At 45.1% G+C, this 13,765-nt stretch overlaps 1 protein-coding gene across 3 annotated transcripts in view; it reads left to right on the plus strand.

Moving 5' to 3' along the window:
• The window catches only part of map3k2 (mitogen-activated protein kinase kinase kinase 2), a 267,110-nt gene that overhangs the window by 118,432 nt on the left and 134,913 nt on the right, over positions 1-13,765 (plus strand). For all 3 annotated transcript variants that reach the window (XM_072468674.1, XM_072468672.1, XM_072468673.1), the window contains 4 exons: positions 787-917; positions 2,792-2,871; positions 7,381-7,448; positions 12,597-12,689. In XM_072468674.1, coding sequence (XP_072324775.1) covers positions 787-917; positions 2,792-2,871; positions 7,381-7,448; positions 12,597-12,689 — 372 coding nt within the window. The remainder of the gene's footprint in view (positions 1-786; positions 918-2,791; positions 2,872-7,380; positions 7,449-12,596; positions 12,690-13,765) is intronic.

Genomic DNA, 13,765 nt, shown 5'->3' on the forward strand with positions numbered 1-13,765 from the left:
AGTGCTAAATTGATCCTTCGTGTCCAGGAATGTGCAGGTTAGGTTAAGGGGTTATTGGGATCGGGCAGGGAAGTGGGCTTGGGTGAAGTGTTCTTCCAGAGGCTCAGTGCAGACTTGATGGGCCGAATGGCCTCCTGCACAGTAGGGATTCTATGATGAGGTAGTTGGGCTATAATCCTCAACCTTCCCCATGTCCGAGTCTTTAACAGGAGTGTATTATCTCACACACTCTGATCCTTTGTGATAATTCCCTTTTCCAAAGATTGAGAATGAAATATTTGACAATTGAACTGTTTTCTCCTCTGCACTGCCTATGATGTTGACTCTTTGTTGAGTTCCAGGCATCTTAAGTGACTCATTCTACATGTGTAGACCAAGACAGTGAGAGCGAAACAAATGTCAGTCTCTGCCTGCTCACTTCCTTTCCCAATGCTTTCCTTTCTAGCCTTGCATTTAGGAATATTAGGAGCAGCCGTAAGCACTCATCCCCTCGCTGTTCGGTTAGATGATATCTTCCTCATCTCCGTTTACCCTCCTTGGCTCCAGATTCCGTGATACCCTTTCCCAAGAATTCCAGATTTCTTCCTCCCTGATCACCATTCCCATTCTGTCTTCCTGTTTAAAATAAATGCAGCAGAGATGATCTGGATGATCCTTTGCCATTGGCTTTGCTACTTCACACATTTAACCGGTGACCTATCACTGGGAACTATAAGGTTCTTGCTTTGCCTTGTAGATTTGGTTTGTGTTAATAGCTAACTCTGAATCTTTTGCTCCTGTGTTCAGCTTCCCAGACGTCCGATCGGAGCTCTCCGCCACCCGGATACATTCCAGATGGGCAGCAGCAAGTAGCACGCAATGGATCCTACACCAGCATCAACAGTGAAGGCGAATTCATTCCCGAGAGCATGGACCAAGTAAGGAATCTCTCTGTAGTGACAGTGATGTACCAGCTCACTCTCTATCGTGGTAGTGATCAGTGTGTCATTGGGAAGGACCTCTTCATAGATATCTAAGTTTATAATTCCTTGGATGAAAGAGATCAACTCAGATAAACGACTGCATCAATTTGGATGAAATTGCCTCCAATTGCTGACCTGATTGAGGAGTTTGGAAAAGAATGAAAATAGTTCACTAGGTAAACAGATAACGAATATCCCCTCTGCTGAGTGAATCAGAATTGGGAAATCATCTTACAGTTCAATCTAAACCTGGTTAAAAAGAATTCCAGAAGGAACCATTTCACACACCGCACTGAGAGTACAGGGACTGCAAGACGGAGGGAGAGTTTTAATTGGAAAGTTGGAATGTTACAGGTTATGGAAAAACGGTATGTCATTAGGATTAAAAAGATCAGAGCTTCCACAGAGAACAAAGCGATGTTATCAGGCCCAACTGGTTGCATTCTGTTTTTAATAACCTGGAGGGTTCCAGATGTGAAGAAATTATTTCTTAAGTCTGTTTACTTTGAGGCCTGGGCCTTTGGGTGTAGTTGTCCATAAACTACCTATTGACATCTACGTTAACAATTTGCTTTAAAAAAAAAAAAAAAAAAAAGTTCCTCTTGCTATTTTTGCCAGTTTTCTCTAATTCGGCACACTTCTCCTGAAGACATTACACTGTCCAAGGGCCGGTGCAGACTTGATGGGCCGAAAGGACGTTAAGAGTTTGATACCATGTGTTTGCTGGTGGCCCCTTAAGTAGCCATATTTTGTTTGAATCGAGACAGTGGGTATTGGTGGATTGTTTTGGCATGGCGGCATCTGCACTAAATCTGCTCTTTTCCTCACACGCACATGCACACATACACGCGCGCACACACCAATGTCTGCTGGGATTGGTCTTTCCCGCCACAAGTCAAGCATCCTGAGGCCAACTTTATATCCCCTGTACTGGATCGCTGACTGAGATTAAATAATTCGGCACAGGCCAAGGGTTGAATCTGGGATTTTCTTGAACTGTAAGGCCTGTCCCTATATATTTACATTGTGTATCTATGCATGTCCTATGTTTTTCATGTGTGGAATGATCTGTCTGAACTCTACATCGAACAATACTTTTCAATGTATCTCGGTACACATGACAAATCAAATCCAAATCCATTAATGATCCCACTGGAAAAGATGATCATAGAATCACAGAATTTACAGTGCAGAAGGAGGCCTTTCGGCCCATCAAGCCTGCACCGGCCCTTGGAAAGAGCACCCGACTTAAGCCCACACCTCTACCCTGTCTCCGTAACCCAGTAACCCCACCTCACCTTTTTTACACTAAGGGCAATTTTGCATGGCCAATCCACATCTTTGGACTGTGGGAGGAAATCGGAGCATCTGCAGGAAACCCACACAGACACGGGGAGAACGTGCAAACTCCACACAGACAGTCATCCGAGGCTGGAATGGAACCTGGGATCCTGGAGCTGTGAAGCAGCAGTGCTAGCCACCGTGTCACCGTGCCACCTTCTTCGCTCTGCCCTTATGCACTCCTGACTCCCTCAGATCTCTCCGTGACCCAATTCTGTCACACTTCAACATCAGCCTTTCTAATCTAAAGATGCACAATTTAACTTTGACCAGTGAATTCCCATGACTTATTCTAATTCCTTTCAGAAGGAAACCAGCTAGGAGGTAGTGCTGCAGGAGCCACTCTGTACCGGAACAGTAACGTCCCATTTTGCGAGCTCACTGAATTTCTCTGCTGGCACACCTCTGCTTCCTCGACTTGCTCGTTTTCTCATGTCAGCTGTTGAACTCATTCAAGTGAAGATTTCTTGTTATTGTTTTGTTGACAGATGCTGGACCCGCTGTCGATGAGCAGCCCTGAGAACTCAGCATCAGGGAGCTGTCCGTCTCTCGACAGTCCCCTAGACAGGTAATCTCTCATCCTCATCCGCCCCAAGTCCTCTTTACCCATCACCCATGTGCTCATTGATCCAACTTAATTCCTGGTTCCACAATGTCTCAATTATAAAAAATGTATCCTGATGTTCGAGTGTAGTACTACACTCCTGTGTGCTTCACCCGATGCCTGTGCCTATGTATTTACATTGTGTATTTTATGTTTGCCCTATTATGTGGGTTTTTTTTCTTGCATGGAATGATCTGTCTGTACTGTACACAGAACAATACTTTTCACTGTACCACGGTACACGTGACAATAAACCAATCCAATCCCTCATCGCCCCTCGTCTCTCATCTCCAGCCCTAAAACTGAAGAGAATTCTCTTCATTTTTAAATAAATTTAGAGTACCCAGTTATATATTTTTTCCAACTAAGGAGCAATTTAGCGTGGCCAATCCACCTACCCTGCACATCTTTGGATTGAGGGGGTGAGACCCACGCAAACATGGGGAGAATGTGCAAATCCCACACGGACAGTGACCCGGAGCTGGGATCGAAACCGGGTCTACGGTGCCGTGAGGCAGCAATGCTAACCACTGCACCACCGTGCTGTCTACTCTCAATTCTGGCTCTAGTGCGTCCTCAATTTTAATCAATCACTTCACCATTAGTAGCTGTCAACTGTCTGAATCTTAATTGCTGGAATTCGCTCCCTAGCCCCCTCCACTTCTCTATCCTCCATTAAGACATTTGTTAAAACCTACCCCTTTGACCAAGCTTATCCTAATATCACCTGTCCTAATATCTCCTTATGTGACTCGGTGTCAGATTTCATTTGAAAATCACCCCTGGTGAAAGCACCTTGCGGAATTTGACTATATATTCAAGTTCTTGTAATGTTGACTTCATTGTGAATAAGGCAGTTAGCTCCACATTATACTGCATACTGTCTTAAAATGTCAAAAGCAAGAATATCAATTGGACAAATAGAACAGGCTGGTGATATTTTGTACCCTCGGGAATGAGTATGTTTTGAGGGAATGTAAAAGCCCCCCCCAAAAACTTGCATTTGTATATCGTGCTTTTCACAACCTCAGACATCCCAAAGCACTTCACAGCCAATGAAGCACTTATGAAGAGGAGTCACTGTTGGGAGGTAGGAAACATTGTGGCCAGTTATTGCACAGCAAGATCCCACAATCAGCTAATGACCAGATAGTCTAATCTTTAATTACGTTCATTGAGGTGTAAATGTTGCTCCAGGGTTGGGGGACGCGGGGCGGGGAGGGAATTGCTTTCACTTCTTCTGAAATAATACCGTGGGATCTTTTCCACCTATTTGAAGGCAGACTAGCCTTTGGTTTAACGTCTCGTCCAAACAGTGCAGCACTCCCTCAGCACTGAGCTGCGAGTGCTAGGCCGGAGTTTGTGCTCAATTCTCAGGACTGGGTCTTGAACCCATGACTTTCTGATTCGCTGGTGGGAATGCTACCCACCCAGTCATGCCGACATATCAATCGGCAGTGTAACGTATCTGATAAAATGTTAGGTGATCTGATCCTGTGCCTGTGCTAATTCCAGCTGGGGCAGAGGTTTAGATCTACTGGAGTGAAGGGAGCTGGAGTTGAAAGATGAAGATTTAGCAGAACCATCCTAAACGCACCTTCAATACAGTGAGTGTGTTTATAGTTGTGAGGCTGCAAGAGTTCCCTTAGTGAAGATCTGTGCTCACAGTTGAGTGCTCCTTTAAAGGGAATGGCATCTTCATTTTGTGGGCAGCACGGTGGCACAGTGGTTAGCATTGCTGCCTATGGCGCTGAGGACCCGTGTTCGAATCCCGGCCCTGGGTCACTGTCCGTGTGGAGTTTGCACGTTCTCCTCGTGTTTGCGTAGGATTTCACCCCCACAACCTAAAAGATGTGCAGGGTAGGTGGATTGGCCACGCTAAGTTGCCCCTTAATTGGAAAAAAATAAATAAAGGGGCAGCACGGTAGCATTGTGGATAGAACAGTTGCTTCACAGCTCCAGGGTCCCAGGTTCGATTCTGGCTAGGGTCACTGTCTGTGCGGAGTCTGCGCATCCTCCCCGTGTCTGCACTATAAATTCTATGACAATGGTTAGCACTGTTGCATCACAGCGCCAGGGACCCGGGTTCAAATCCAGCCTTGGGTCACTGAGTGGAGTTTGTACATTCTCCCTGTGTCTGTGTGGGTTTCCTCCGGGTGCTCCGGTTTCCTCCCAAAGATGTACGGATTAGGTGGGTTGGCCAGGCTAAATTGCCCCTTAGTGTCCAAGGATGTGCAGGTTAGGTTATGGGGTTACGGGGATAGGGAGGTTGGGTGTGTGGATATGGGTAGAGTGCTCGTTCGAAGGGTCGGTGCAAACTCGATGGGCCTGCTTCTGCACTGTAGTCATTCTATTCCATGATTTATTCATTTTTTACTCTCAACCTCATTGAGGCGGAATGGGTAACTTAAACCTGTACCTTTTGTTTTCACCAATGAACCGTCATGATGTCGGCCTGGTCGTGGCTCACTCTGTGTGGGGCTCAGCATTAATCTGAAGTGGCTGGCATTAGAAACTGAAGTAGAGTCCGTCACTGCAATGATGTTCTGATCACTGCAGGGTTCACAGTTGGAGCCCTGCAAATCATCACTGGGCTAACGAGGAGAAAGATTAGCTGATATTGCTGCTGCTGTCCAGTGGCTGTGGGGAGTGAGAGAGGATTCAAAGGAACTTGGCTGTGACACGCAATTGAGTCGCCAAAGACTGTCACCTCTTTTGCACAAGTCGCAGCTTGCATGCTGTCCGATAGGTTGAAAGCCTGATTGCATCATAATTCTGGGCCCCAGCTGCCAATTCTCTGCTATTGTTGAATTGGGTGTACAACGGTATACATTTTCTCTCCTTTTGTGACTCATATCCATAAATAGTTGCCTCTTCTCGGCCATGGTTTTTCCTCCTCTTCCACACAGGGGCTAGTTTAGCACAGGGCTAAATCGCTGGCTTTGAAAGCAGACCAAAGCAGGCCAGCAGCACGGTTCAATTCCCGTACCAGCCTCCCCGAACAGGCGCCGGAATGTGGCGACTAGGGGCTTTTCACAGTAACTTCATTTGATGCCTACTTGTGACAATAAGCGATTTTCATTTCATTTCATTTCACTCCTCAATCATTCTACAAAGCGGCAAAATCAAGAAGCTGCCGACTCTGCCACGTCAGCTGCCCACCTTGGTGACTGGAGCGGATACCCAGGCTACTCCAGCCTGCGCAGAGCGCGCGGTACCTCCTCCCCGCAGCTCATTCCTCCAACAGTTAACCCGGCAGCTGCCTCGGGCTGTTTGGCCAGTCACCAGCACACCCAACTCCCCAGCCCTTGTTCGCAGAGACCCAGCCATTACCGTGCACACTCCGAGGAGATTCTCAATCGAGATTTACCTTTCACGGGATGTGGGCGTGGCCGGCTGGGTCATCATTTGTTGCCCATCCCGAATTGCCCTTGAGCTGAGTGTCTCGCTCGGCCATTTCAGAGGGAGGTTAAGAGTCAACCACATTGCTGTGGGTCTGGAGTCACGTGTAGGTCAGACCGGGTAAGGACGGCAGATTTCCTTCCCTAAAGGACATTAGTGAACCGGATGGGTTTTTACTCCAACCGATGATAATTTCAGGGTCACCATTATTGAGACTAGCTTTATATTTCAGATTTTAAAAATGCATTATTTGATTTGAATCTATGTATTAGACCTGTCTTCTCGATTACTAGTCCAGTGACATTGCCACTGCACCATTGCCTCCTCCTGACACTTGGCCCATGTGCCGAAGTACAGTCCTCACACTTGGGACAAGACTCCCAAAAAGAAGTGTAATTTTGAGAAGAGTGGGTGCAGAAAGGTGAGAGGAAGAAGCACCACAGAGGAATGTGGGACTGCCGTTCCATGAAGCTTTTGGCGAAACTGGAATTGTTCATTCTGGAGCAGAGCCGGTTAAGGGGAGACTTAATGGAGTTGTTCAACATTGAGGGGTTTGGTTAGAGAGAAAGTGTTTCCAGTGGCAGGCAGGTCGGTAATGATTTAAGATCATTAGCTGAACCAGAGGGGGAGCTGAAAATGTTTTCATACTGAATTGCTGTGATCAGGAAGACACTGTCTGAAATATTGATAGAGGCAAATCCAGTTTTAACTTTCAAAGGGAAGTAGGGTAAATACTTGAAAAGGAATAAAAGGGTATGGGGACAGATGTGGGGAAGGGGAACAAAACGGATGGTTCTTTCACGGAGCTGGAACAGACTCGTGCTGCTATGGTCTATGGAATGACCCAATATGGCGTGTGGGTTTAAGAGATGGTGGGACCCCAGTCTTGTCCTCCTCGAGGTGATAGGTTGTCTCTGGACCATTGTTCTTAATTATTCTTGAAGATGAATATTTGAACAGACTTCTGGCATCCATGCCCAAATTGTACGAAGATTTGACCCTTAGAATATCCACTTTTTATTCAGTGGACGTAGTGGGGCAGGCAAGCTAACACTCTGCTTTACTTTGCAGCGATAGCTATCCCAAATCTTGGATGCCCAGGGCTCAAAGCTATCCAGATAATCATCAGGATTATTCAGGTGAGATTCCAGTCAGTCTCTCTCTCTCTTTCTTTCTCTCTCTCTCTCTCTCTCTCTCTCTCTCTCTCTCTCACTCTTTCTCTCTCTCTCTCTCTCTCTCTCTCTCTCTCACTCCTTTTTCTCTCTCTCTCTCACTCTTTCTTTCACTCTCTCACTCTCTCTCACTCTCTCTCACTCACACTCTCTCACTCTTTCTCTCACTCACTCTCTCTCACTCTTTCTCTCTCACTCACTCTTTCCCTCTCTCTCACTTTTTCTCTCTCTCCTTTATGACACTCCTCAAAACATGCTTCTTTGACCAATTGCAGCTCAGCATGGATAAATGTTTAAAAATTTATATATGCAAAAGAGGCAGTGCATATTAATTAGAACAGTGATACAAGAATGCAATTACAAAGCAGCAAGCACAAGGCATAATAAGAAAGAACCAAACTTTCTATAGCACCTTTCATCACCTCAAGACTCCCAAATCAAATCATCAAAGTTTTGCGGCCAAATCAGTCGTCACTGGTGAAGGAAACATAACATCAATAAGCTCAGAGGGCTAGGCGGCTGGTTCATGATGCGGGGCGAGGTCAGCAGCGTGGGTTCAATTCCCGTACTGGCTGAGGTTATTCATAAAGGCCCCACCCTCAACTTTGCCCCTCAAGGTGTGAGGGACCCTCAGGTTAAATCACCACCAGTCAGCTCTCTCTCAAAGGGGAAAGCAGCCTTTAGTCACCTGGGAATATGGCGACATTTCATTTTCGTTACATGCCATTCCAATTACCCCATGACTGTGAAGGTATTGCTCTTCAGAGATTCCAGCAACAACGGGGATCTGTTTCTACTGAAGAGGACAATTTGTGGTGATCTAATTGAAGATTGCACGATCAGGAAAGAAATCTGGTAAAATTGTTCCATGCAAATTGTTGCGTGTGATGGAAATTATACGGGTATGAAGGCAGAGCTGGCTAAAGTGAACTGGAAAATTAGGTTAAGCAATAAGTCAGCTGAGATACTCTGGCAGGTACTTGGGGAGATATTTCTCAGCAAAGATGCATTTGCAACGGGAAAGGAAGACCCAAAGGATGCATCATTTATGGGTAACCAAGGAAGTTTAAAGATTGAAACAAAAAGCCTACAATTCCGCAAACATTAGTGGCTGGTCAGAAGATTGGATAGAATGTAGCAAACAGCAAAGAATGACTTCAAAAAAGGGAGAAATTAGAGTATAAGTGAAAGCTAGTGAGAAAAGTAAAAACAGAAGAGTTTCTACAGGTATTTAAAAAGGAATAGGGTAATTAAAGTGAGAGTTGGTCCTCCAGAGAGTGAGCCTGGGGGAATATAATGGAGAATAAAGAAATGGCAGTTGCATTGAACAGGGATTTTGTGTCTGTGTTCACTGTAGAAGACACAATTGACATTCCAGTAATAATTGTGAATCAGGAGGTGAAAGGAAGGGATGAACTTAAAATAATTACAATCACCCAGGAAAGGGCACTGAGAAAACTATTAGAACTAATGGCTGATAAGTCCTCGGGCCCTGGTAACTCCATCTCTTAGGGTCTTAACAGAAGTGGCTGATGACAGTAGATGCATTGGTTTTAATTCTCTAAAATTCACTAGTTTGTGGAAAAGTCTCATCAGGTTGAAAAATGGTGAATGTAATTCCTCTATTCAAGAAAGGAGGGGGACAGAAAGCATGAAACTGCAGGCCAGTTAGCCTAACGTTTGTTGTAGGGAAAAGGCTTGAATCTAATATTCAGGATTTTATGGCAGGCACTTAGAAAATCTTTGACAAAGAGTCACCGGGACTCGAAACGTTAAGCTCCATTCTCTCTCCCTGGATGCTTTCAGACCTGCTGAGATGGCCCAGTATTTTCTGTTTTTGTTTCAGATTCCAGCATTCGCAGTATGCCTTTAATTTAGAAACCCTTAATGCAATCAAGCATGGTTTTGTGAAAGGAAAATCATGTTTGACTCATTTATTGGAGCTTTTTGAGGAAGTAACAAGCAACATGGATAAAGGCGAACCTGTAGATGTGTACTTCGATTTCCAAAAGGCATTTGGCAACATGTCCCATTCAGAGGTTACTACAAAATAAGAGCTCATGAAGAAGGGGGTAAAATATTCACATGGATAGAAGAGTGGTTAGCTAACAGGAAACAGAATAGGAATAAATGGGTCATTTTTGAGTTGACAATATGTAACGTGTGGAGTGTCACAGGGATCAGTGCTTGGGCCTAAACTATTTACAATTCATATCAATGACTTGGAAGAAGGCACTGAATGCTTCGCTGCCAAACTTGGAAAGTAAGTTGTAAAGAGGAGTGAGTTGAATTCGGCAGATTTGGGAAAATGCAATCCTGCCCACTTGGGCATAAAGAATCCATCGGTATGTAAAACGGCAAAGATCAGCAGAGACCAGAGAATTTATAATGAGGAATAGGGAAATGACAGAAATACCTTGCGTCTGTCTTTTTTTTTAACGGGATGAGGGTGCTGCTGACGGGGCCAGCACGTATTGCCCATCCCCAATAGCCCTTCCTTTGAGAGACAGCCACATTGCTGTGGATCTGGAGCCAGGTAAGTCCTCCCCTAAAAGGCATTACTGAACCAGATGGGTTTTTATGTCAATCGACTTTTAAGTCCAGATTTTTTAAAAATTGAATTCAAATTTCACCATTGTGAGATTTGAACCCGGGTTCCCACATCTTGCCTTGGGTCTCTGGATTCCTAGTCCAGTGACAGGGCCACTATGCCACTGCCTCCCTCACAGAAAAATATAGAAAAAAAGACTAGACAACCAAGGGTCCAGTAAGAATGAGGGGCTGAAAGCAATTAGTATCAGAAAAAAAGTCATATTGGAGAATGGGCTGAGTGGGCAAGAATATGGCATATTTGGAATATAACATTGAAAAATATGAATTATCCAGTTGGTCGGAGGAACAGAGGTGCAGAGTATTTCTTAAATGGTGAGAGTTGGGAAGTGTTTATGTCCAAAGGGACCTGGGTGTCCTTGTTCATGAATCACTGAAAGCTAACATGCAGGTTCAATTAGGAAGGCAAAAGGTCTTTCATTGCAAGAGGATTTGAATGCTGGAGTAACCATGTGTTGCTGCAATTGTTTCAAGCCATAGCGAGACTGCCTGGAGTATTGTATATAGTTTAAGTCTCCTTATCTAAGGAAGGATATACTTGCCATAGAGGGAGTGCAGCGAAGATTAATCAGACTGATTTGTGGGATTGTCCAATGAGGAAAGATTGAGGAGACTGGTCCTGTATTCTCGAGAGTTCAGAAGAATGGGAGGTGATCTCCAAAACAATTCAATTGCATAATTCTTCCAAGACTTGACAGGGGGCATGCAGGAAGGATGTTCCCCTGGCTGGGTTGTCTAAAGCCAATAAGGGCAGGCCATTTCGGACAGAGATGAGCAAAGATTTCATCCTCATTTTTTTGGTGAATCTTTGGAATTCTGTACCATAGGCGGCTGAGGAGGCTCAGTCAGTGAGTTTGTTCAAGACAGAAATCAATAGATAGATGTGTAGATATTAAAGACTTCAGGGGATATGGGGATATTGAGGAAGATGCCATCGAGGTAGAAGATCAGCCACGGTCTAATTGGATCACTGATTCGGGAAAGTAGAGACCACATTCCGATCAATCATGATCTTATTGAATGATGGAACAAGTTCGAAGGGCTGAATGACCTGCTCCAAATTTGTCTGTTCATATGAACGGTCAGGAAATCGGAAATCAGGCTCACGTGGAAATGGAGTTTCACCTGAAGCATTTAGGATAAATGGGGTTAGGAGACATTCTGCAATATTTCAAGAGAGAGAGAATGGAATTGAAGAAGATGGTGAGAAAGTGGGTTGATCTGTTCCAACGAAGGTCCACCCAATTTGATCTGTGCTGGAAAAGGAAATACAAACATAAGAATTAGGAACACGGGTAGACTGCCCGGACCCCCCCGAGCGCCTCCGCCATTCAATCAGATCATGGCTAATCTGATTGTAACCTCAACCCCACATTCCTGCCCATCCCCTCCGATAACATTTCACCTCCCATGCTTAGCAAGAATCTATCCACTTTTACCTTTAAAATAATCAAAGAATCTGCCTTTTGAGGAAGAGAGTTCCAGAGACTCACGACCCTCTGAAACAAAAAACATTCCCCTTCTCACTGTACTAGTGCTAGATTCTCCCACAAGAGGAAACATTCTCTCCACGTCCAGCCTGTCAAGACACCTCTGGATCTTAAAGGTTTTGATCAGGTCACATCTTGCTGTTCTAAACTCCAGTGAATACGAGCTGGGCCTGTCCGGCCTTTCCTCCTAAGACAACCTGCCCACTCCAGGTATTAGTTGAGTAAATCGTCTCTGAACTGCTTCAACACATTTCCTTACATATGGAGACCAATAGTGTACACAGTACTCCAGATGTGCCCTCACTAGTGTCCCGTGCAACTGAAGCATAACCTCCCGACTTTTGTATTCAATTCCTCTTGCAATAAATAATAACATTCTTTTAGCTTTGTGATAATTACTTGCTCTACCTGCGTACTAGCCTTTTGTGATTCACGAACTGGGTCACCCAGATCCTGCTGCATCTCAGCTCTACGATCTCTCGCCATTTAGATAATATGCTTTTTTACTCTTCTGCCAAAATGGACGATTGCACAGGTTCCCACATTATGCTCCATTTGCCAGATTTTTGCCCACTCGCTTAACCGATCTGTATATCTTTGTCACCTCCTTAGGTTCTCTTCACTGAACTTTCCACTAGATAAGGGAAGGCTGAGTGGTGGGACGGTTTTTAAAATGAGAGGAAAGTGAGATGTTGCTGCGTGCGGGAAACTCCAAAACTGGAGCCCATCAATATAACATAGAAACTAACGTAGCTCATAAGGTGCTGAGGAGAAATGTCATTACTACATGGTGTGATCGAGGAGAAGGGAAAGAGAGGAGATGAACACATGAGGGAGAGAGGAAGGTAAGGACGCGCTGTTGGGGTGAGTTGAAGTAATATGTGAATGGTCTCAAGTGGAGCATAAATCCTGGCACTGTCCTGTTTGGCAGCATGACCTCTTTCTGTGCTGTAAAATCTGTTGCAGGTTGGCCTTTTCTTTCTGAATAAAATCAAACCAACTTCTCTCCTTGCAGATTGTGAAATTCCAACGTTTGAGAAAATTGGGAAAGGTGGGACATACCCACGAAGGTATCACATCTCCTACCTTCACCATGACTGCAGTGACGGTGAGTACATGCCAGGCTCAATCCCCGCCAGGAATACTGGGCCCGGGATTGAACTCCTCGATTGCCATTGTTCAACACCAATTGCCCATTTGGTTTGATTCTTGAGTGGATATTTAACACTTCGATTGGTTGTTCCGTGTTTGCTAATGGGTGGGCTGGGGTGTTTAACTCCTTGATTGTATGTTTTGGTTCTCTGTTGCATTCGTGTTGGTTGCTCTCTCCCCTCCCCAGCAGGAATTGATTTCTGATGGTCTCCGTTACCATGAGGCTGCAATTGTTGCAATGCCTCGCGGGTCATTCACCTGCTGCCAGTGCAGACAGTATTCCTGGACTGTGCTACCACGGGGTGGGGGAATCACTGCCGGATCCAGACCTGTCTGCACTGTGCAATCTCCAACATGGAAATCCTGACTGGCGATGGGGAGCAGGAGCTCTGATTATTTCTAACTCACACCCTCCCTAACCCAGGGGCACTGACCCCGAGACCCACGAACTGCACACACCAGGAATACGGATTCACAATGAGATACTTTGATTTACTCATGTCTGCCTTGACAGCAATTTGGGTTTACCCCTCAACTTGTTTTTAATTTTTTTTTGTGGTTTTTTTTGATCGTTAAAAAAAGTCTAATTAAGGGGCAGTTTAGCATACCATTTGTTTTTTGTAGAAACATGTTGTGAACTGTTTTAATAATCAGAATATCCAACCCCCCCTCCCCGTACATTGGTACTGAGGGGAGGGTACCCTGTTTCTCCAACACAAAATTAGTGTTTGTACCGTTTGGCATTGTATATATTTTTTTACTGTTTTAATAAAAAGATGTGGCCAATCTACCTAGCCTGCACATCTTTGGGCTGTGGAGGCGAGACCCACGCAGGCACGGGGCGAATATGCAAACTCCACACAGGCAGTGATCCGGGTTCGACCTGGGTTTTCAGTGCCGTGAGGCAGCAGTGCTAACCACTGCGCCACCGTGCCGCTCCTACTTGTTTTCAACGTTTACAATATTTTCAGAAAGATGGTGCTGCTATCTAATTAAATATGGACGCACCCGCTCAGTATCTGAAAGGGGAAC

The sequence above is a fragment of the Scyliorhinus torazame genome, chromosome 2 (genome assembly GCF_047496885.1).
Source record: "Scyliorhinus torazame isolate Kashiwa2021f chromosome 2, sScyTor2.1, whole genome shotgun sequence".
Taxonomy (NCBI): Eukaryota; Metazoa; Chordata; class Chondrichthyes; order Carcharhiniformes; family Scyliorhinidae; genus Scyliorhinus; species Scyliorhinus torazame.